At 41.3% G+C, this 25,956-nt stretch overlaps 1 protein-coding gene across 2 annotated transcripts in view; it reads left to right on the plus strand.

Annotated features, from left to right (window-relative positions):
* The first annotated feature begins 1,288 nt into the window (after window positions 1-1,288).
* LOC116938546 (voltage-gated inwardly rectifying potassium channel KCNH2) overlaps window positions 1,289-25,956 on the plus strand; it is a 173,928-nt gene continuing 149,260 nt past the window's right edge. Inside the window, exons 1-2 of one of the 2 annotated variants that reach the window (XM_076059679.1) lie at window positions 1,289-1,604; window positions 6,297-6,527. In XM_076059679.1, the coding sequence (XP_075915794.1) occupies window positions 1,529-1,604; window positions 6,297-6,527 (307 nt within the window). In that variant the 5' untranslated portion in view covers window positions 1,289-1,528. The remainder of the gene's footprint in view (window positions 1,605-6,296; window positions 6,528-25,956) is intronic. The other variant, XM_032945766.2, reaches the window with a different exon arrangement.

The raw sequence follows: 25,956 nt of genomic DNA on the forward strand, positions 1-25,956 counted from the left end.
GATGAGGCTTGTCCCCTCCTCCATCCCTATTACCTATTCCGTTTCCACCCTCTCTAGTCAAGCAGCTGCTTTGACAGCTACAGGGGCGTGCGGAAATGAGAGGTTGGGGGAGGAGGTTTTGTTGGCTGTGGTGGAGGTGGTGTAAAGGTTTGGCGTGGCCCATCTGTGAAAGTTACCGTCGTACTGTGTGAGAGAGAGGCTGATACGCCGTGTTTATTTTGTATGTGTGTGTGTATTTAATATCACGTACTGTACGACACAATTTAAATAGAGAAGAAACACCCGATCAAATGTCCCTTTTATAATGCACGTCAGTCAAATTATCATCCGTTATTTGAACCCGATTAGAGCCCCTTCAGACGATGCGTATGCTTCGTACAATATTTGATCTGAAATAAAGAACATTCTAGAAATCGGTAAACAGGGACGGATACAAATTGTAGGGGCGCATTGAAACTTGGACAATAAATAAACATACTAATTGCATAAACAAACCATAAACAGTACTGTATATACTGTATACAAATCACTGACTTAAAAACACACGAAGCATTGCATTCTTCTGCTGTGTAATTGCGGATGTGAGTGGGTGTGAGGGCGAATCGTTGCTTACGGATTTTCGTATATAGTATATTTAGGTAACGTGTATTGTTGGGTCGGTGAGCGATCCAATTAAATGTTGTACTAGATGTTGTGCCCTGTGTGTGTTGTGCCCTGTGTGTGTTGTGCCCTGTGTGTGTTGTGCCCTGTGTGTGCTGTGCCCTGTGTGTGCTGTGCCCTGTGTGTGTTGTGCCCGGTACGTGTTGTGCCCGATACGTGTTGTGCCCTGTGTGTGTTGTGCCCAGTACGTGTTGTGTCCTGTGTGTGTTGTGCCCTGTGTGTGTTGTGCCCGGTGAGTGCTGTGCCCTGTGTGTTTTGTGCCCTGTGTGTTTTGTGCCCTGTGTGTGTTGTGCCCTGTGTGTGTTGTGCCCGGTACGTGTTGTGCCCTGTGTGTGTTGTGCCCGGTGTGTGTTGTGCCCTGTGTGTGCTGTGCCCGGTGTGTGCTGTGCCCGGTGTGTGCTGTGCCCTGTGTGTGCTGTGCCCTGTGTGTGCTGTGCCCGGTGTGTGCTGTGCCCTGTGTGTGCTGTGCCCTGTGTGTGCTGTGCCCTGTGTGTGCTGTGCCCTGTGTGTGCTGTGCCCGGTGTTTCGCATTTGGGGAGGAACACTGATTTCCGGTGCATCATTTTCCCCGAGAGCTCCGGCGGTAAATGCGTCATAGCGCACGCAGGGCGGAGCGGCCACAGCCGAAGGGTCCAGGCGTTTGGCACCCACCCTCCCCAGCCAAGCCACCCATCCATCCAGTCACTCAGCCAGCCATCCACCCCGCACACCCCGCCAGCCGTCAGCCCATCCCTTCCTCCGACGAGTCGCTCCCACCCACTCACCCACCCTCCCGAGCTCGGCAGCCTCCACGCAGCGTCCCCCCGGCCAGCGGCTCCACTTCTCCTGCCTCCTCCGCACAGCTCCGGGAGCGACTCCGCCGTTCACAATGCCCGTACGAAGAGGCCACGTTGCGCCGCAAAACACCTACTTGGACACAATCATTCGGAAATTTGAAGGGCAGAGTGAGTATATGAGCACAGTGCGCGCGCATCCAGGACCTTGACGCGGAGATCGGGGCACGACAGGACAGACAAAGCGCGCGCGCGCTTGTGTGTGTCCGTGTATTTTTGTTTTAACACCAGTGCGAGCAGTACATCTGTCGCCTCCGCCTATCTATTGTTTATGAATGCTGCGTTTAAGTCGTGTATGTATTATAGAGCCTTAACAGTTTGTATTTCTTTTGCCAGCGTGCAATCATAAATGAACGCACATTGAGAGATTAAAAGCATTTGACACTGGCCGCTGCCGGTTTTTTTTACTTGTTGATTGGTAAACCGCTAGAACGTTGGATTTTTTTTGTTTGTTCATTAGCGCATTGTGAGGGCGCGTTTGAGAGAATATGCGTTCACCCGGTTATTGGTATTGACTCGTAGCGTATGGACTTCTGTCTCCTATATTATATTCCTGTGCATCCTGAGTTGTTATAACAACGCGCCTTTTTATAAACGCCACGCCGTCTCACAATGCACACATTGCTACCCACAAATGTTGATGCCATGGAAATGCAAACGTGTTTTCTGCATCATGCAAATCCAGTCATTACATTACTAACGCGTGAATTCCTCGCATACTAGATAGTGAGTGCTTTTTTCTGAGGCTTAATGTCATTTACTACAGAATTTGTATTATTTTAGAAACGTGAAGAAACACATTTTTCTGAATAAGATATCCTGATTTAAGCGAGTAATAAGGCTAGTGATTTAGTTTCATTGCAGTGTTAACGCATTCCTGAATTTTTGAAGCAGGAAATTTGAGTAAATGGAATTTTACATCAATATTTGATGGAATGCTGGAAATATATCCGTGCAATTTGTGAGTAAATTAAATAATGACCATTATCGAAGATAATACGTGATAAAAAATGGATCCACATTTGAGCATCACAAAGCCATGTTACTTCTAAAACATATCCTGTTATCATAGCAATCAATCATGCGTCCATAAATTAATTACCTATTTCCCATCGTATATCTTCCTTAAGATACAATTGAATCAAGACAGTTTTAAAATGCATCTCTAAACATCCCTCTTACCATCCCACTAGAGTTATTATTGAATGGAGAGTTGCCCAGAAGTGTGGAATATGGTGCTTCGTCATTTTAACACAATTCTAAAGACATGTATCAAAATAAATGTGGAGGCATGATTTGAAGAATCGTTTGATTTGAGGAATCGCTTGAATATGACAGTTATGCGCCACTTCACAAAGTTTAATATCAAAAGCTCGAACAAAGATTAAAATCCTTCACACACGAGATTTTGCTGTCCTATGAAATAGGTAAAGGTGCAGGTGTGCAATTTCTTGCTCACGCTATTGCTGGAAGAATAGCCTCCAGTAGAGGGAGTTCTCGGGAGCCCCGTTCGAGGATACTTCACAGCTGGATGAAGGCCTCCCAACGCCATCACCAATCCTCATGGTGTCATTGTACCTTAATCTATCGGGCTCCTGCACATAAGCTGATCTCAATCTCATCACTCTATCTCCGTGGTGGTTGTCCTCTCGGGTGTACGCTCTCCTTTGGCTAGGACTCCTTTGTGTTCCACCCGAAGCAAACTTACTTTTTTTAAAAATAAACAATGTAACGTCTTTAATTTGCATATGTTCTAAGACTTTTCTGTATTAATATGTATGAAACTTATCAATAGTTTCTTGTTATAATTTATAAATGTGTATCCATATACAGCGAGGGAAAAAAGTATTTGATCCCCTGCTGATTTTGTACGTTTGCCCACTGACAAAGAAATGATCAGTCTATAATTTTAATGGTAGGTTTATTTGAACAGTGAGAGACAGAATAACAACAAAAAAATCCAGAAAAACGCATGTCAAAAATGTTATGAATTGTTTTGCATTTTAATGAGAAAAAGATGTATTTGACCCCTCTGTAAAACATGACTTAGTACTTGGTGGCAAAACCCTTGTTGGCAATCACAGAGGTCAGACATTTCTTGTAGTTGGCCACCAGGTTTGCACACATCTCAGGAGGGATTTTGTCTCACTCCTCTTTGCAGATTTTCTCCAAGTCATTAAGGCTTCAAGGCTGACGTTTGGCAACTCGAACCTTCAGCTCCCTCCACAGATTGTCTATGAGATTAAGGTCTGGAGACTGGCTCGGCCACTCCAGTACCTTAATGTGCTTCTTCTTGAGCCACTACTTTGTTGCCTTGGCCGTGTGTTTTGGGTCATTGTTATGCTGGAATACCCATCCACGACTCATTTTCAATGCCCTGGCTGAGGGAAGGAGATTCTCACCCAAGATTTGACGGTACATGGCCCCGTCCATCGTCCCTTGGATGCAGTGAAGTTGTCCTGTCCCCTTAGCAGAAAAACACCCCCAAAGCATAATGTTTCCACCTCCATGTTTGACGGTGGGGATGGTGTTCTTGTGGTCATAGGCAGCATTCCTCCTCCTCCAAACACGGCGAGTTGAGTTGATGCCAAAGAGCTCCATTTTGGTCTCATCTGACCACAACACTTTCACCCAGTTGTCCTCTGAATCATTCAGATGTTCATTGGCAAACTTCAGACGGGCATGTATATGTGCTTTCTTGAGCAGGGGGACCTTGCGGGCGCTGCAGGATTTCAGTCCTTCAGGGCGTAGTGTGTTACCAATTGTTTTCTTGGTGACTATGGTCCCAGCTGCCTTGGGATCATTGACAAGATCCTCCCGTGTAGTTCTGGGCTGATTCCTCACCGTTCTCATGATCATTGCAACTCCACGAGGTGAGATCTTGCATGGAGCCCCAGGCCGAGGGAGATTGACAGTTCTTTTGTGTTTCTTCCATTTGCGAATAATCGCACCAACTGTTGTCACCTTCTCACCAAGCTGCTTGGCAATGGTCTTGTAGCCCATTCCAACCTTGTGTAGGTCTACAATCTTGTCCCTGACATCCTTGGAGAGCTCTTTGTCTTGGCCATGGTGGAGTGTTTGGAATCTGATTGATTGATTGATTGCTTCTGTGGACAGGTGTCTTTTATACAGATAACAAGCTGAGATTAGGAGCACTCCCTTTAAGAGTGTGCTCCTAATCTCAGCTCGTTACCTGTACTAAAGACACCTGGGAGCCAGAAATCTTTCTGATTGAGAGGGGGTCAAATACTTATTTCCCTCATTAAAATGCAAATCAATTTATAACATTTTTGACATGCGTATTTCTGGATTTTTGTGTTGTTATTGTCTCTCACTGTTCAAATAAACATACCATTACAATTATAGACTGATCATTTCTTTGTCAGTGGGCAAACGTACAAAATCAGCAGGGGATCAATTACTTTTTTCCCTCACTGTATGGGTTATACATGTATGCTGGTGGAATGCATGCGAACAGATATTTGTAATCCTATGTATATATGTGTATATGTATAACACGAAATCATCATCAGTCATGACCTGTGATGCCACAATCAATCTCACTCCTACACATCCTTCTATTTCAATCGTGGATGTCCTCTCAGGCGTGTGTTTATTTGACTCTGGCAGTCATTCTCTCACCAATTTCAACCATCGGCCATCACCTTCCTCAGAATGTGTATTGCTCGAGTCCACTTTCTTCACAGTTTATATAATGTTTCTTGATTTGCATTTGTTCATGATCCATGTGCTGCTGTTATTGTCTCTCAACGTAATTCCAAGCATTCATCTCTCTATGCTTCTTTGCAAATGTAAATTTTTTGTCATCCAAAAACAAATGTCAGGAAGATCGCAAAAATACAAGATTGAGCCTCACTTTACCTCAATTGCTTTAACAAATAACTTGCCACTCGTTTGTAGGACCTAATAATTTACTGAACACTGATTATGTTTCTCCATCAGTCCTCAACCATTGAGACATTGCCTATTCCAAAATATAACTAATCATTTAGACAAGCTACCTACATGTGAGGGATGCTGCCCTGGTGTAATAGTTATCACAATGCAGTTACAATCCAGAGGTCGCCGGTTCGATCTCCCAGCATAGCATTTGAGGCCATGGGGAAGTTTCTTACATCCCCCCCTTCCCACCCCCGAAATATCTGTCCTCCCAACAGTATAAATGGTGGGACAATGTGTGGATACTCCCACATCTTTCAAACATTTGGGCGGCGTGGAAAAAAGTAGGCCAAGTACCCTCTAAAGATGCTCTCGAAAGCTCCCTCTAATAGAGGCCCTTCCACCAGCTGTAGCGTGAGCAAGCAATTGCAGGGATGCACTTTACCGTTTACATACATCTGGGTGAAGAACAGTGGTCCCAAACATCGTACGTGTACCTCTGAGGGATGCGCTTGATATCTCGCGGGGGTGCACAAAGCAATATCACGTGATGGCGGTGATCGTGTGGGGTCTGGCCATGTGGTATTACTAGACAGTGTTTTATAAAAGAGTACATAGTTTGCGAATTATTGTTGAGTTATAAATATGAGCTAAATGTCAAGGGTGTGAATTACTTGTAAATGTAATTAAAATGTAACTTTATATTATGCAACTATTTAAAGGATACAATGGGAGGAGTACACAGATAGCTGAAAGGGCTGGTAGAGGTACACAGGAACAGTAGATACATCTGGTCGGGGGTACACAATGAGCGAAATGTTGGGAACCACTGGCCACGGAACAATATCTAACAACTTCTATTGACAACCTTCCCATGCCTGTGGTTTATGTTTTTTTTTGCAGATCGAAAATTTTTGATTGCAAATGCCCGTGCGGAGAACTGCGCCATAATCTTCTGTAACGATGGCTTCTGCGAGCTGTGCGGCTTCTCGCGATTCGAGATCATGCAGAAGCCGTGCACCTGTGACTTCCTGCACGGCCCGGGCACGTCAAAGCTCTCCATCACACAGGTGTCGCAGGCACTCGTGGGCTCGGAAGAGCGCAAGGTGGAGATCCTCTACTACCGCAAGGACGGTAAGCGGGAGCATCGCTACGGCTGAACGTGCGAGGACGACAGGGGCGTCGTGACATCGCTCAGTTAGCTCTGGGATATTGATTCACGGGCCCAAGATGAAGGCATGGAATTATTGTTTTTTTTTGTGGGTCCAGCGAAATAGAAATGTATTTTTGCCTTGAGATTTTTCAATTTTTATTACACCGTTTTTTTTTCTCAGCAGGACTGATTGATAAAAGCTGTACTTTAAATGTTAATTCATGAAACTGCTTTCAAATTGGTATTTTTGTTCATGCTTTGATGAATAGACAGTGGCACATTTTTCTTGAGATGTTGACATCAGTATAACACACATTATTATTTATTCACATTTCATCTTTATATATAAAAGGGAAATTTGTGAATATGTGTGTCTGTTCGAAATGTTTAGCATACTTCCCGATATGCAACAAACTTGAAATTTGGCATGTGGGTAGCTTCCAGATTTACTCAATGCAAGAAAATATAAAAATAGACTTATGTATTTTTGCGGAGGGGGGGGGGCGCAATAATGGATATATTTTGCAAGACAAGTGAGCGGTGACGTCACATCTGTGATGTCACCCGCATGCGGCAGCGTTACGCAGTGTGCCTGCTGACGTCACGCATCCACCCCTCCCCAAACCCTCCACGTTGGCCGTGTATCCCGCACAAATGCGCAGCATCGCTGTCTCGATGTTCTAAATCAACGCGACTATTTTCAGCTCACTCTTAAATATAATGCAGAAAATGCGTCTGTTTGTGTGAAGCGGCAAAAACTATCCAATGCTGAGCTCTGACGTCATGAAATTTGCACAGCTCACGCTGTCTGGAATTTGTAAGGGAACGCGACAATGTTCAGCTCGCCACGTCACCCCCTTCCCGTGTTGCCTTAATCGACCTTACGTATAAGTGGGTTAAGGTGGAATTTCCTTGAGTGAAAAACATCCGATTTAGTTAACTTGATTTATTTCGGCTTTTTTCTTTCTTGCAAGCATCAATTTTGTTCAGGGTTTTTCAGTGAAATATAAGGGAATATGAAATTAAATCCTAGACAAGAATTCAAGTCCCGGACGAAGCCGGGTAGTTAAAGCTAGTTTAATTATATAGTTGAGCTCATTTTGCCTTGCTGTGGAGGTATCCATATTATCATGATTGCATCTGGCTTACATTTTTTAAATGTGTAAGGCAGAATAAGGAATAGTCACCAAATGCGTCATGGATTTTTTTCCTGCGCAAAGAAAGACTTCGGAATCACGAGAGCCCTAAAGCCACATATACACATACGAGGAATTAACCGGGTAATGTTGCCTTTATCCTTGCTTGTTCATGACAGATGACTTTAGTTTCCATCTATGGCCAGAAAATATCTCTTGAAAGTGGGCAGACGTGCCATAGAGTGGCTCTAATTTTAGCAGTAATTTGATGTTTTAAAACGCTGCATAAAACTTTATGTTACCAAAATGTTCACTTTGGGTTCCGTCACCTGTTTTCCAATCATTTTTATGTTAAAGTGATATTCTATATCTCTGGTTTCACATCTGGGTTTTCAAAATTGAACAAGCAAATTTAAAAAAATACAGCAGCTTTGGTTGCAGCAAGGACATTACTCTAACATTCATGGTTCAGGAGGAGTGCTGTAATAGCTGGGCTTAAACTCCTGGCTTTGACATGGCAATTGCCTTTATGTCAATATCTTGAGTATGTCGGTCTGCAGGCAATGACAGCCCCTATTTTTTTTTTACACAGCACTAACAATACACAAGACCTTATGGGCTAAGGGCTGCCTTAACCTAGAATCTTGCAATTGGTGAGGAAGTAGTGTGTGTGTGTGTTTGTACATTATCATTCGTGTTACAGAAGTATTTAACATTTTGTAAAGAAAAAAAATGTCACGATGCACAAAACTGTATAGTGTGTGCAAATTGGAAGTTATGCAATAGTTAGTGTTGTGTTTCAAATATATAATTGTGTAATGTATCGCCTAGGATGAGTAGAAAATTGCATTATATCAATGTCTGTAGAAAAAAAAGACTGTAGTGCTGAAAGGTTCATGTTGCTTACGAGATGGCATGGGTTCGTTGCCAATTTTGCTACGATGAGCCTCTCTACCACCCTTAAGTGGCCATGTTTACCTATTTGGTACCACTGAATTCACCCTTGCATCAATATGATTATTTAAAAAAATCGACAACACTTAACACAGCTACGGGGCAACACTCTACATTATTTTAAGACCAGTAATTGCAAAGCCATTTTTTTAATACTTTCTGGCACACAGTCTGTCATGTCATCGCTGTAGGGTATAATAATTTCAGGACGGGAATCCAGACATTTGTAGTGGCTCAGCTGTAGCGTGTGGTGTGTACCGTGGCTTCTTTATTGTTTCCCATTTTCACGCAGCACATACAAGCAAGCGATTATTTGGAATGTTCGTAAATGTAACGATGCATAAATTAATCGATTAAAATCAGTTGTTATGCATGGCACCGTGCATGTAAGTAACAATGATTTACAATGTGTTATATGTACATTTGTCAAGTATTTTAATGAGTCAGAAAAAAATGTGAAACAATAGAAGCGCGATAGTAAGAGCAAAATACAAATATACGTATTAGATTGTTTTTATTGAATCGGAAACCCAAATGGTGATAATTAATCAAATCGCCAGCGTTGTGAAGTACTCATACATTCCTAAAATATGTTCCTAGAATGTTAATCTTAATTGCACCCCAGGCATGCATTGCATTGTTTTGAAACACACAAGGACAAATTCAGGCCCTTATTCAAACTGAAACCACCGGAGTTATGTACGTATATGTACGTTTAACTTTTTCACACCGTACATAGCCAATCGTGCTACATTGCTACCCTGTCATATTTTCAATTCATTCTGTTTTTTTTTTAAGTGGTCATCCTTAACCCTTGTGGATCCCAAAGCCATAACGCGAATGAGGGTTTCCTTGAGTCTGTTGGTAAGGGGTGGAGGATCCTGTGACTTGTGGGCCGTACCCGGCCCACAACTTCATTTCATCCGACCCACGGCCACGTGAGACCCTGTCACTTTGAAATGGCACCCAAACGACATTCATCTATTTACTGCAAATGTGTTAGGGCACGTGTCTGCTTTAAAACAACGAGCCGACTCCAATGTGTTTTTGTGAGGGGAAAGCAGGTGCAGGTATCGCGTTAGTGTGGTCGAAGTGAACCTTCGTATTGTTATTGGATAACGTTAAGGTGTGTGTTAGTTTGTAGCCTGCCAAAGGTATTGAAAGTCCTATTCGTCTCTCAGTAACACCTAATACAGGAAGACTGAGTTATGCATTCGTATGTCACACATTCCCCAACACTAATGCACCTGAAGTATCTGACCATGCTCAACAGAACAAAACAGAAACGCTACGTAAAGTGATAAGCACGTGGAGTCTTGACAGATTGTGATAGCTACACACGTATGTAGTATGTTGAACTTCTTTCCCAGCATACGTAGCCAACTATGCTACTCGGAGGTTCGGGGGAAGGACAACAAATTAAATACAACAAAAATTAACACCACTGGCAATATTAGACTAAAACATTAAACTATTTTTTTTATTTGACCAGGTAAGGCCCACTGAGCTATCTATATAGCTCTTTTTCAAAAACGAACCTGGCCACAAGTGATAACTCAACGAAGTGGCTTATCAAATGGAAATGTACAGCAGCCAAACACTCTAAACGCATGTTTTTAAATGTGGAGAGAAAAACCGGAGGGTCGGGAGAAAAATCCACGCGACCAAAGGGAGACACAGCAAACTCCAAATATATAGGCGTCAGGGTTGGGGTCGAGCCCACGACCTCCTGTATACCAGGCGAGGCAGTTGACATCTCGCCACCGCGGTGCCACAATATTGGTAATGTGGGGCCCCTGCTGGACGCTGCCTTTACTGGTCCCAGCATGTGGCTCTGTTTGGAGGTCAGAAGGTTACTCCAGTTCATAGTTTCTTGAAGGATCCTTGTGCACTGTCGGCTGCAGTGGTGATATTTGAGACGGCACATTGTTATAATGATGTTCTGTACTTGTCGCGTCACCAAAGCTGACTGCCGTGCACCTGGCAAGTGGACCTTGTGGTATATGTAACCTGGTGGCGTGTATCCCAGTATCGTAGCATGATGGCAATGACATATAACTGGTATTTGTTAATAGCATTCCATTTGAAATAGTGTTGCTAGTGCTGCTAAAATCATAAGAAGAATATAGAATGTTTGTCTGGCATAGCTGTTTCACTAAATAATTAAAATTTCATGATTCACATGTTCTACATTGAGACACGCCGTCATTGCATATCTTACGGGTGAAACCTGCAAAACATTAATCTGGCTCTTTGAAAGGCATTAAAAAAGAATCATCACTGATATAAAAAAAATATATAGTGGTTACTAGACAATTGTAATTAAATTGCTGTTCGACTTTTTGCAGTTCAAGTCATGGGACATTGTTGTGATGGTCGTGCTGTTACACTTTGAGAATGCAAATTGAATGCTGTCATTAATATATCCAGTATGCAATGGTGAAACTATTGCATAGGTTCACAAACTATTGTTAATGATAACTATTATTAATAATAGTTTCAGCCAATTCAAATCCACTATAGGATGTAGGCCTCCCCATGCCAGGTCGATTATGGGGTAGTATATTTTTTACATACTTTACTATGCTGGTCAGCGTGGGCTTGTGAAGGGGAGGAGGGCAGGATATGTTCTGATATCACTCGACACTGATGTCAACCATCGCCCGGAATTGAACTCAGATTGCAGGGTTCATAGTATAGCGCTCTAACCACCGTGCCACCACTCCACCCTAGGTTGCATGATTATTGTTTATCTACCAAAATGCGACTATCAACCAGCACAGTCGAGCAACAGGACTCCCATTCACGGGTGAGTGCTAATCCCAGCCAGGATCGACTGCCCATCTGGTGAGTCTGCACCAATCAAAGAGATACGTCAACAATGGATTCTGTGTAGGCAAACCGGTTTACTCCATAGGATTGTGGAATTTCACTGACTCGCTCAATTTCCGCCAACACTGCTCAATCCCCATTTTATTTTGAGGAGGCTTTGACATTTGATGTGTACTTTATATGTCAAGGGTTGTCATACTTTTGTTTGAGAAGGGAATTCTGAAATCAGTCTGAAATTTCGGTTCATCCCCCTAATATCAAGAAGACACGCATCGGAGATATAATAGTCACAATTAAGAGGGTTTCAATGAACATGGGCATAAACACATCGCCAATTGGGATAATGGCCGATGAACGATCCTGGTGACCGAATTGAATTACGTGGACAAAATAAGTCCAAGAGGATGCCCAGCAGGGAGATGGAGCAACGAGATAAGTTCATGTGTAGGAGTGTGATGAATGGTGGCAGCACTGGCCGTGAACGATGGTGACAGCATAGAGAGGCCTTCATCCACCAGTGGATAAATGATGGCTGATGGTAATTACTGTCAATAATACAGGTGTTTTGGGTTAGATCGCGTAAATATATAAATGTGTCGTTAAACCCACCACCACCCGGCAGTCAACTGGTAAGGTTTGTTACGTAAACAGAACATGCCAATTCATTACTCGCACAGCACATCGGTGTGTTGGAGAGCAAAGCCACAACATTTACAATCTGAGGACGACGTTTCGCCACTAATTACAATTAACATCAACAGGCAACAGCCAGATTTGTGGAGAAATCCTCCTGTTTCGTTCCTTAAATAGAGGGGTAGATGTGATGACATCACTTGTGAACCCTTCTTGAGCGAAGTGGAGGTGGGGATTAATTAATGCATATAAATGACAATGGGTATCCATTGCCAATTGGATTATTTGTATGGTAATCAACGTGCATTATGCATGCGCATTGTCCTTGTACCTCCTGTCAATTGTGTGCACTAAAATAGCAGCACCTGTTATTATCTGTTCAACAGTCATCCCCATTGAAGTATGGTGACCTGTATAGGCATGCATTTAAACAATATATTATTTGATGATTCCCTTCCAAACAGCACTAAGTCTGTAGCTATCCGAACGGTGAACATTATTTTTGTTTCTTCGATAGATTATCTCATTAGTCTTGGCCAGTAGTAACTAGTTTTGCATTATCAAAATTTTTTGAGTGTCCTTGTTGGCACGCATGTTCTGTCACTGCCGACAGTTGTATTTGGGAGTATTTAATATTTATTTGGTGGTCTTTTAGTCTCGTGCTGATCATTCGTCCTGTTTGCCCGACATAGCATTTGCTACAAGTGCAATTAATCTGGTACTCACCTGTTCTCTATTTTATGTACTGTGCCAAATCTGACTCGGATGTTTTGTTTTTCCAAACATCTGGCTAGTTTATCAGTTACTCCCGCAATGTACGGTATTTTAATAGTGTTATCACTTGGTCAGTTTCAACGCTCGTGTTATTTGATTTGGTTTTGGCATTCGGTGCCCTGTTGATTTGTGCATCATTGTAACCGTTCAATTGCAGTGCTTCTTGAACATGTTTAATTTCACTTTTCAGACTTTCACCATCTGCCACTTTCTTAGCCCGATGTATGAGCATCTTGATGAGAGAGGATTTCTGTGCGCGGCGATGGTGTGACTGCATTCAGATAGGTGTCAGTGTGTGTTTTCTGTCGGTAAACGCGCCTGAGCAGAATATCCAGAAATGGTAAAGTTTTGTCAGCTTCCACTTCCATGGTGAACTGGATGGATGGGTTTTGCGAGTTGAGATGATTTAGAAATTTGTTAAGTGTATCTTTGCCGTATGGCCAGACCACCAATGTGTCATCCACATATCTAAACCAAGCTGAGGGTTTTAGTATGCTTGAAGCTATTGCTTTTGTTTCAAAATCTTCCATGCACAAATTCGCTATCACAGAAGACAAAGGAGAGCCCATTGCTGCTCCCTCCTTTTGTTTATAGAAGTCACCTTTCCACAAGAAATAGGTGTTATTTAGACAGTGTTCAGCTAATCGTGGCGTATCTATCGCTAAACCTGTGTTCGTTACCAGAGTATCGAGTAATTTAATAGACACGTTGACCGAGACTCTCATGAACAGAGGAGTATATCATTAGGGTTAAGCTTAATATCTTTCATTATATTTACGAGATGCTTAGCGTTTTTAATGAAAGAAGAGTTCCTACCGCTGAAGGGGTGTATTTGTTTCTTTACGTATTGTGCTAATTTGTATGTGGCAGAGCCTATTGTACTAACTGCGTCTTAATGGGACATCAGGTTTGTGAATCTTTGGTAGCCCATAAAGTCTTTGTGGTATATTTACACGATCTAACCAAAACCAAATCTGTGTTATTGATGACATTGGTCGCGAAAGCCTACGTGGTAATCACTGTATAATTTTCATTTTTAAAAAAATGTTTACTACTTCATGAGATAATCCCCTGTTTTAATAAAGAAATATATCAAACTTGATTTGAAGCTTTCGTGACTGCAGGAATCCATACTCTTTGGTTCTTTCGGTAAAGTCATGTAGGTAGAAAAATAATAATAGATCACGACGTTACGATCGCCACACAAGCAATCGTCTTCAGGTGGGAGTGAGAAACAGGCCGCTGAAACAAGTCCTTATATAGAGAGCCGAGAGGGGGGGAGGGGGGGTTGCCGCATCGGGTGGGGGCTGGAGCTTGTGCTGAGTAGGTGGCCATTGTGATCTATTATAATTTTTTTCTACCTAGGTGACTTTACCGAAAGAACCAAAGAGTATAAATATATCAAAATGGAACTGCTACCAACCATCACATAACTATTAGAATTAAATTTAAATGCTATATTGTATCCATATGTGACCACATCTCAAGATGCATAGCTTCAATGTCAATTTTCTGTTATTCAGGACCTTTGTGAAAGTGTACATTGTTGGTTTAGATTGCTGAAGATTGCAATGTTGTATAGCACTTAAGTACCCCGCATGAATTTAATCTTAAGACTTTCCTACACTATGCATTTCTCCTGAAAAATGTAAATCCAATATTTATGTAGCTGGGATTCTCACTTGCGTGCTGTATAAGAGTAATTATAAAATGTCATATGTATGGCATGAATGTTTAATGATTCCTCTGTGCAGAGGCTATTTAGGCTACGCCAATATTGGTGCCATATTTTGCATTGTTATTGGCAGTAATTATTCATAACAGTGCATTTAAATGATTTTCTGATTGCTAAGTAGGATGCTCGTTAACACAATAAAAAATATACACGAGTGCACTTTAATTGGTTGCATAGCCATTTCCTTTAGTATGGTGAGAAAATTAGGCAGGCCAATGAAATGCGTATTTCGTGATACAATTTATAAGAGACAATTCACGTAATTTACTTCTGTACGCGCATAAGAGTTCTGCAAAATAAATGCAAATGTATAATTTGGAAATATGTTTGTTTTGGCAAATGAAAGAATATATAATCCCGTACTTTATAACACCCAGAATTATGCCACTTGTTTCTGTCAAGCACGAGTCACGAAAGTACATTTTCTTGAATGTAATTGAAGGAGGGGAACATTGACGCAGTGGTTATCGCACTGCATTCAGAACCCATTGCTCTGAGTTTGATTTCCAGCTACGGCTGACATCAATAGTGAAATCTGAACTGGTTCTGGTCTCCCCCCCTCACACTGACCAGTATGGAGTATGGTCAAATAACCCCCATGACTGGCACAGTGTGAGGAGGTCTTCACCTAGCAGTGGACTGTAGAATATTATTATATTGTGATGTATAATCACATTGACAAGCCATTTTCTTTTTCCGACGAAGTTATGTTAGTGTCACTTGCTTGTTCAATTGATTAAAGATGTATTTATGATGCTGTACAATATATTTGAGATATGCCACTTCAATATATTTCAGTGTAGGTAGTAAGAGGGCTATGTGGGTGCCAGGCTTACTCGCAAATGGTGTTACTAAAATAGAACTCGTCTACCCGGCCCATATATCACTGTTAGTAATGTGCTGTCTCAGAAATGTCACCATTCAGTTGTTGAGTACATCCACACAGTCAATTTTGATTGCTTTATTTTATTAGTCTGCAAGTCTGCGGAAAAGAAGACTGGGATGGTGGGGTGGAGTCAGAATAGGAGGGGGAATTACTACATCTCATATGACTATAATATATTAAAGTCACATGTAGTATTGCAAGCATGACTGCAGTACAATGTCATACAAGTGGGTTGTGAGTATGCAATATATGATTAACATATAATTACTGCAGTGAACTTTCGGGGGGGAGGGGAGGGAAACAAACAAATATGGGTGGATTAAGGTCATGGGCCTAAACAATTAGCAAAGTTATTGCGTTTATGAACACTGCGAGTGTAATTCCCCATACTGGTGCATGAGTGGCCAGTTTGATTTCCAAACGCAATTTGAGCTGATGCAAAGCATTATTTTTAATGGAACCATTAAAAAAAAGTTCATTATGTTTTCGCACCTTCAACTGGAAATGGCGTGGTGAATGAATCTGTTTTTGCCCGTACAATGTGCCGATAAAGGAACCCGTGATTCTTTTGTTCTGAAGTGCTAAAGATGTATTTTTGGGAGAGCTATAAATAGGTGACATTATCTCTCATGCCTGCTGGATACTTGATGGACTGACTTAAACCAGGCAACCGCAGTGCTGGTTTTTGTGGCAGGGACTTCAGCCGCCTCCAGAAATGTCCATGCAATTTGAAAACAGTTTTTATTATCCTGTCTTTGTTTAATATTGCACATACATGTTTAATGACCAGATAAACCAATACAACAAGCTAGAAAAAAAAACACTCAACAGTACTATCATCCTGCGGAAATTCTGTATTTCTTGATTTTTCATTTAATTAAGGGTATGCTTGGAGTATTTGCCAACTCATTGTAATATCAATCCACTGCTGGTTGGAGGCCTACCCCACACAAACTTGACCACTCTTGTCAGTATTTGTTTGTAAAGGTTAGAGTGGTGGTATAGTGGGTGCCACATGAGATCCATTCCGAGCCATGTCTAACATGAGAGGTGAGTGATATTGTAACCAGTCCTGGGCACCCCTTTAAATTTTCCACACTGACCAGTATAGTCAATCAACCCTGATGAGTGACATACGGGGAAGACCTTCATTCAAAATTAGATTGGATAATTATAAGATCTGCTGTGTATACCAGCACAAGGTGGATATACGGGAATTAATCATCATTACAATCTTGTGAGTGAGATTAAAGACTGAGTTGAACCAGTTCAATACAGTCAATGTGGTCATGACAGTTTCGTGTCAACTTTCTTACGAAAAGTTGAAATTGTGAGAGTGTCCTTTTCAGGGGAGGGAACATTTTCCTTCCTGATAGCCGAATAAGACTTTAAAATAACTTTTGCAGGCCACAAATTAACAAAACCTCAGTCATATCTCTCGCTAGAAGAAGACCGTAACAGTGACAAAAGTGCCTTGAGTGTGCTCAACCTAGAATTTTAATGTTGCAGATAAGATGTTTGCAGTGACAGATAAAAAATATATACATTTCAAGGTTGTAGTCACATGCAGCCTCCATGCAGCCTTGGGCCATATGAAATGAAGTTATGGGCCGGGTATGGCCTATGGGAGCCAGCCGTATGTTTGCCACCCCATGACCTTAACGAAGACAATTTTTGGCGACCACACCTTTACCATGGCCGGCCCATGTGCCTGGAACAGTCCTCGCCGCTGAACCTTCAAGCTTGCCGTGGTGTAATGGTCATTCGAAAACTTCTCACCTCATCAATAGCCACAAGTGACGCGACATCTATTGCCCGCCGTATTGGACGAATGGACTCATGGTTTTGTCAATTGTTCAGCGAACAATGGTAAGGGCCCCATGGTAAATGCCGGATGGTGATGGCTATGCATGCCTGTAGTCCAGCACTGTGGAGGCAGAGGTTGGTGGGTCGCAGAAATTTGGTGAAAATCCCTTGCCATGGGCATTGAGGCGCCTGGATCACCGGGAGAAGACAGCACGACAAATGGATTAATCGCCATCTGTTTCCATCATCAGTACTTGGCATTTTCCACTCTGTGTGTGGGTTTCTCCGGGTGCCCGGTTTGCAGGCACTTGTATAAATGCTAATTAATTGACTGAAAACATGTTGCAATAAAAACCCAATGCAGCACCCTCTTGAAAAAGAGACCTATTACTCAGTGTGGTTTTCCTGGTTACATAGGTACATTAAATTATAATTAAATACATTAATATAGAAGTTGTCATTATACAAACAAATGGCATGGATATTTTCCTTCTTAGAAATGTACATTTTTATCGTGCTTGATCGTGGGTGAAAGTGTGATTTATTTGGTCTGTAATGAGATATTTCATTGTATTTTATGTGCAGCCTCCATTGTGCTGTAGAACAAAGTGTCAATATAATGCTCATGTGATTTTCTACTTTGCCTACTGCTGCCCTTCAACGGCATCTACTGATGATTACATTTCTCTATAGGCCTTGTAATATATAACCATTGAATCCTTGTCTTAATGCCCTTTCTCAGAGTAATCAGAAGTTTTTTTTTAATAATCGCATTGAGAATGAATGTATACCTTTATTCAAAATGTGGATTTAAATCCATCTGGAATTGGGATTGATGTAGAAAAGGCATGTTTGATTTTTTATTGTTGTTGTAATTCTTTTTTTTATAATTCACAGGGTTCATTTTCATGTTTTGTTATTCAGGTCGGTTCATAATGCATTCGTATAGTGAATAAACATGATTTGCTCTGTGGATTAGCACTCAAGGGAATTTTGAGCCGATTGAAATTAAACATCACGAATTTTTCTTCTTAACTCAAAGGTTGACGTCACTGAGAATAAGACTCTCTGAGATTGTTATTCCTTCCAGTATTGCCATCTTTCTGAAATTAATTATTTTATTGGGTACAATATTATAATGTGTCATTACAGCATGGTTTTCTGTCATTCTACAACAGCACCTGGTTATTTTCCATTTTTATGAGATCTAAATTGTAACTAGTCCAGGAATGTATAATGGCTCAATAACTTTTGCATATGTTTGGGCATTTTCAGATGTATTTTGAGGCTAATGTATAATTTCAGATCTGCACAGGAAATAGGCAGTGACGTTAACACACATACCACAAAGGTTCCATGCATGCTTGGCTTGGATCAACCAGTAGAAAAGAGGCATTAGTGCTAGGCAAACCCTGGAGCAAGTCGCAAAATTACGTGGTTAATGCAGAAACAAGATGCATGTTCCAGGACGTCACCTATCTACTTTACATTCACAGCCATTGCTAGAGTCACAAATGCAGGGCATAAGTTAGCAAACACATGACGTAGTTCAACTTTATCAGCCTGATCTTACTCAATTCTACGTAAAACTTTGTTCAAAACTTGTTTTTTCTTGAGATTGCTCCACAACTCCCAGGGTTTGCTGGTGCTGTGTCTGGGCCAGAAGTGAGCTGTTCCTGTGTTGGCAAAGCCTACCTCCCATTGGCCTTGGAAACAATGTAAATGCCTCTGTGGTTACTGAGGGCAGTACCCTGCCAGCTAGCATCATTGATCACGCCAAATTTCTGCTGTTCTTTGGTATTCACATCATCTGCTTGTGTTTTGGAGGTAAAAAAAAAACAATCTCAGATTAATTTAACTTTTTAATATATTTGTATCTGGTTCGCTATTTTCAGTTTGGGATGATACTTTCATAATAAAGGCTTTGGGGTTAGATCGTGTAAGTATAAATGTGTCGCAACCCTCCACCTCCCGACATGGCCAAATGGCGTGTTGTTAACAGGACACATTTTTTACTGATTGGCCATGTCGGGTGGTGGAGGGTTAAGACGCGTTTATACTTACACGATCTAACCCAAAAGCCTTTATCATGAATAATACTGGTTGCGAAAGCCTCCGTGTTAAATTTGATGATACAGAGTATTGTGGCATATTTCCCTACAAGCAGAAAAATAAGCATTATATCTGGCTTGCCCAGATTTACAGGGAGGGCAAAATTAAAGAGTGCATGCTCGACTATACACAGCGATTGACAAAACTGGCAGTGGTTTTTGCAGTGTTTTTCAATCCTGTTCTCGTTCGTCGCCCAAATTTTTCACTTTTGGGCTTTATTTAATCAGCTACAAAGTCTTGTTTCAAACAAATAACCATTGCTAAATGCAGCACAATAACGTGTTTTAAGTCACTGGCTTGCACGGTCATCCTTCATGTTTATTCTTGCTTCCTAATAACCTGATAGGGCATCGCTAAGTTGCGCTCACATCATGTGTGTTTATTACTCAAGGCAGGTGACGTCTATGGCCTCAATGCTCGAGACAATCAACTGTACCTCCGATTAGCACGGTTGACTATGTACGGTGCGAAAGAAGTTCAACATACAACTACAAATTAAGCTGCCTATGTGAGGTGTTTAGTAGGGGTTTGGAGTAGCCTGCCGTAACTTACATATGGTGCATTATACAAGGCGTTTACACGTTATTCAGGGATACACTGGTAATGGGATGTTAAAAAATATCCACGTAATAAATGCCGCTTCATAATTGCCTAATCCTATTTGCACCATTGCGTTGCAAGTTTATGTTATGTGTTTGAGATGTTAACAATGAGCTGTGGAATTCTTACTCGAGATATTTTCCTGACTTCCTAATTAAATCTGAAAAAAATCTTTAAAATTGGGTAAAAGTACGAAATGTTGGACTTTTTGTTCCGGATTGATCTGAAACTGTGACGTCATAAAGAATGACATCACCTATTATGTCACTTCTGTGCTCTTCCCACCAAAAGTGGTGCCATATGGCAGAGGGTGACATCACTTTTGTAGCACAAAAATATACAGTATCATTATTACCATATATATATTTTTTACAAAGCTCAGATGTAGGAATACCCGCTGTCTACACAGATAAGTATACAAGAAAATTATATATCTTTGGTATTCAGATTATAATCTGATTTTTATTGTGGCTGTGGGTAATGTGGCTTTATTTGAATCATGCCTGAGCAATGTTATATTCATTTAGTGAATTCACAAGTGTTTTCAAGAATAGCATCTAGCATGCATGATGAAGAAGAATACAATTATGGCCTTGGGTTTGTAACTTAGACCATTTGAATCAGGGTGAGTTAAATCAAACTGCCAGTAGTTTATGTGTCCTAGTGAAAGTTTAATAACTGAATGCTGACTGTTCGAACGTTATATGGCCATAAACACTACTATTAGTGTTTTATACTTTAAGGGCAATTTAAACTATCATTTAAAATTATGTTGCACAAGGTAATTGTAATCAATTTGCATTGGAGAGTGCCATGTAGATCAATCATGGATTTATATGGTTTTTGGTATGTTCAATTTTGAATGTTAATTGTGTTCTGCAATTATCCTTAACACCTCTTTTTAAGTAGTGTAAATTGTAAAGGATTTTAATAGTTTACATATTTTCCTGCATCCATATCACAATGAGACTTTGTAATTGCACGATGACACATTTTAAATGCTCATTTTAATACTGTTCTTATTCCATGACATTCAAACGAGGAAAAGTAAAATGTTAGTTTTGCCATCGAGTTGTTGTTGGATGACCATGCATCATGTGGCGTGAAGGTCATCAGTGTCATAAAGGCTTTTGCACGCACATGCATTCTGCTGTGGGCGCTAGTTAGACTATGGAGCCATTGACTCCACTCATCAACTATCGAGCACACCTCTCAGCTGGAAGCGTGGCCCTTTCAAGACACCATGGGAAATTTCATAGCGCCTCAGTAAATCACTTCCCACTGGCTTCCTCGCTAAAGCTACCTTGGTGGTGGTGGTAGGTGGCGACTCCGTTTTTTCTTTTTCTCTTATCTTACTTGATAAGTGTAAATTTCCCGTGTTGTTTGTTTCACCGAGTTCATTTCAGCTCTGCCAATACGGAGCGCTGTGCTCTGTAAATTATTTAGCAAGTTTGAAAGGTCTACAAACAACAAGGAAGTCTTAAGCTTGAATTCGTAACGAATAATGGCAGTTCTTAAATTTATTTCAGCTATTTCTTTTGTTTCAGTCTTCTTGTGTCAGAACAAGTCATGTCTCAGCTTTCATTAAACTGTCGTAGATATAACACGTTCTCACTTAGCTTAGCTGTTGTGCTTTTGTGAGACACAGGTTCATTAGTGTCAGATTTGTGTGCCTGGTTACACAGTGCATACAATGGAAACATTTATCATTGTGTTTAGAACTTGCCCAATTGCTAACTCTCCCGTAACATATTCCTATAGAATACAATTTGCATTTATATGGCGTCTAAACACAACTTTACATCATGTGGATGGTAGTACATATATATACACACTGTAGTACATTTGATACATATATACAAGAGAATAATAATAGGCATAGGGGAAAAGGAAGGATTCTGGCCTGCACTTAATCAACGGCAGGGAGTCGACCACACAGATTTGGGAGACGGAAGAAATAGCCACATGCAATTGTGGAATTCCACATCTGCATTTTTCGGACCTGTTTAATTACATTCTGATTAACATGCAACGGTATTCATTTGGGAAATGTAAATTCCACTGGTTTGAAATCAGCATGTATACCCACTGGAATACATGGGAGATGTTATTGCTACTTATTTCCCAGCGACCGGTGCTTCATGTCAGGCTTCATAAAAGCACCTTAATTGGCATGTAATGTAATCTTTGTTGGATGGATTTCAACCCATGAGCTCATCCATATGAAGGTAGCCCTCAAAAATAAGTGTCTGGCTGCGATCAGATTATCTTTCTTATATACGTACGTTTAGTTAATAATTTACAGACCTTAGTCAATACAATGCTAGATGAAGGCCTCCCCCCCCCCCCCCCATTGCTGTGCCAGTCATTGGGATTGCTTAACCGTACTTCAACATGCTGGTCAGTGCTGGTGGTTAGTGCAGGTTGGCACAATGGTGCAAGGACCCACCACCATTTGTGATGGACAACATAAAGGTATCATCCCTGGTTAAATATGTGTAATTAGACAGCGGTATGAACTGCACAATTGTAATTTTGGAAACGTACTTGTGCATTATTAATTTAATATTTTGCTGTGAAATGTATATACTTTACTGCTTCTAACTTGCCAATACCCCCTTGTCAATGATATGTGAATGACGAGGGGTTTTTATCCTGGATAAATAGATTTTAATTCCTCATTTACTATATACTTGAGGGGTTTTTTTTTTAGCAAAACGCTTCACTTCCCTTCAATAGCGCATAACAGAAGCGTATTAAACAATCACACTTTAAGAAGCTCTCTCATTGACATTTCTCATGTGATACAATTGGTTTTGTTCTGATTTCTATTTGCCTTATTATTCTACATACATTATTTTGCTTTTGTCATGCTGGTGACCCAGGCCACTCTAGCAAATGACACTCATCCTGGTCTCTCGAGTTCTCTCACCACCAGGTGAAATAAAGTCAACTGGATCTTGATGCCGGCAAACACCTCTGTCGTGGTGTTGGCGACGCATGTGTGGTCAGGGGAGGCAGGGGAGGCAGAGCCTCACCTGTCATACTACAATGAAAATAGCTGTTACGAAAAGTAAAAAAAAAAATACTAAAATAAGTATTAAGATTTTTCCACTGATCTGTGTTATAAATGTAATTTCTATACGATTCCAATCATTTTCATTTACAAAATCGCCAAATTTGCGTAGCTCCGCTGCAAATACAGGAAGAGACGAGAGGTGAGGCAGCGACGAGCTCAGCCTCCCCTCTGATTGCGCAACCCCTCAGTAACTGGATGGAGCGCGGGCAATAAGCGCTTGCCTGTTTCTATCTCAGTATGTCACCAATGTAATGTTTGTAGACCACTTTATTTCATGTCCTCGCCTTCCATACTCCAGGTAACTTATTTCACGTATGTGTATGAAGATATTTAGGCTCGCTGGTCTCGTCATGAAACGGCAATGAAAAAGCACCAGGGGAGGAAACTATCACATCTGCCTCACTGAGGGGGACGTGTCTAACACGCCCCCTCGGTGAGGACACGCCCCCTCCGTGAGGCCACGCCCCCCTCCGTGTGTGAATCTGGCTCTGACACGAGCCAGTGCCTCCCCAGCCATTGACCTCACCGCACGTCACTGGTCGCCAACACCACGACGGGCACGTTGATCGTTTCAATGTATGAAACTCTGTACGAAACGCTCATTATGCCACCGTGTGTAGTGTATACGTAAGGGAGCGGTAGTGTAGTGGTTAGCACGACAAACCTGGCGTCCCGAGTTAGATTCCCGCTCACGGACAACCAACACCAGTGACGATTATCTGAATTGGTCCTGAGCCTAGATCGACTCAGCCTCAAATGAGTACCTGCAGCCAGCTATGGCTCTAGGATTTGGTGTTACATGTTATTTATGTAGTTTATTGTAAAAATTCGGTCACAGTCCCTGTGATCACTGTTACGTTGCAATTATGGCTTTATTTTTTGGTGATTTGGAAAACGTTTTTTTGGTTTGGACATGTTTGTTTTGTTGTAGTACGGAGTTAGATTGATGGCCTTAATCTAAGTTTTCTTGTGGTTGTTGTTATTGTTGTTTGACTTGCATCTCACTGGGATTTTTTGCACACAGCGTTGGTGTACGGTGCTTTTTTCAGCAATATTTTGCTGTTTTTTTTATTGGATTTTCTGTTTGCACAGTCACATAGTCACTTTAAGATGTTTTTCTTGTTCGTGTTTTTGTTTGTTGTGGTTGCACCCGATTCAAGAGCCGAATGGCTCACAGGGCTATACCTAAATAAATAAACTGAAAAACTGAAAACTGGTGTGGCGTGTAAACATCCCCATTAGGGAGACAAAGGTGGCCAGGCGTGGTGCTGGCCACCCACCCTCTCGTGTGCTGTGCCAGCCTTCATAAGCCGGCACGGCCCAACGGTCTGTTATGGGTATACAGGCTATTTTTTATTTGTCTTTGTTTAGTTTCAAATGGTGACCCGAACTCAAACCCGCTGTCCAATTGTAATTATTTGATTAATTATTCAAACCTTGTGGACATGTTGTATGTATTAATGCAAGTCTTTAAATTTCAAAGTTGGTAAAAACATAGGATCCAATGTGCGTCAGTCATTATGAATTCTCCTCTCAGATGGCAGGGCGATTAGCAACGGTCGACATTGATGTCCAGGAGCGATGTTGTGTGAACGTCTGAGGTGTCGACAGTGTATAAGCCAAGCGAGCACCATTAGAAGATGAGTTCCATAATAATAAGTGCACACAAGGACAGGAGGTACAATGCATATGTACGTTGATTATAATCAGTGTACATTATGCATGCAATGGTAATTACCAACCGGCAATATATATCCATTGTAATGCATATACATTCATTAACCCCACGCACGTGATAGACTCGTAAGTGACGTAATCACATCTATCCCTCTATTTAACAAAACAGAGGATTTATCCACAAAATCTGGCTGTCCGCCTGATTATGCTAGTTATAATTGCTGGCCAAACGTCGTACTCAGATTGTAAATGTTGTGGATTTGCTCTCCAACACACCGGTGTGCTGTACTAGTAACGGAATGGCATGTTCCATTTACGTGACAAACCTTACTAACTGCCTGTGTGGGGTGGTGGCGGGTTTAACGACACATTTCTATTCATGCGATCTAACCCAAAAAAACATATTGTGGCAGAATCGGAATATGTATTTATACTGGAGGAATCCGATGAGCTATAATGCTCATTTTCACATATGTCCAGTCGCCGTGTGGGCTGCTGTTCATTTTGCACTGGTGGAAAGGATTAATAAGTTACCATCGTAGCAATGTGGCCTCAGAAATGATGGCGAATAAATTATTGTCTGTTCTAATGCTATGACGTCATGCATCTCCAACATGATCAAAACTATTGTTATTTATTATTCAGGAACATCAGCTTATTAAGTTTTCATTGATTATTTTCGGGTTGACGTTGTGCTTGTTCCAGTCAATAATTACTATGTAACTCGCTATATCATTAATCAATGGCATGACTATGAAGGGTCAAACATCTACCGAATGCTTATAACGGACAGCTCAAGGTTAAGCAATGACGCAACTATGTTTTCGTTTGATTAGCTGCAAATGCGTGATCAGGAAAAGGGAAGTGTTTGAAGTATATTATCATGACTGATCACGTGCAAAAATCACTTGATTCGGAATTTATCACAAACAGGTCATGTAACCAAGGCAGATCTTCCCCAAGTGGATAAATATATCGGTCATGCTCCAGATTGTGATACAAAATAGTCTAACACTGCATTGGTTCCTCAAGTCCAAATAAAAGGCTGTTCTCTGATAACGCGGTATTTGCGTTCCTGAATAACACCGCATTGTGGAAGAATCCCGTTATAATAAATAAATTATAATTTAGGGCAAAACACAGTCCGTGATAACGCGTTAAATGCGCATGCAGGTGGGTAGCATCT

Source organism: Petromyzon marinus, chromosome 4, assembly GCF_048934315.1.
Source record: "Petromyzon marinus isolate PM22_M1 ecotype Great Lakes invasive population chromosome 4, UKy_Petmar_22M1.pri1.0, whole genome shotgun sequence".
In the NCBI taxonomy this organism is placed as follows: Eukaryota; Metazoa; Chordata; class Hyperoartia; order Petromyzontiformes; family Petromyzontidae; genus Petromyzon; species Petromyzon marinus.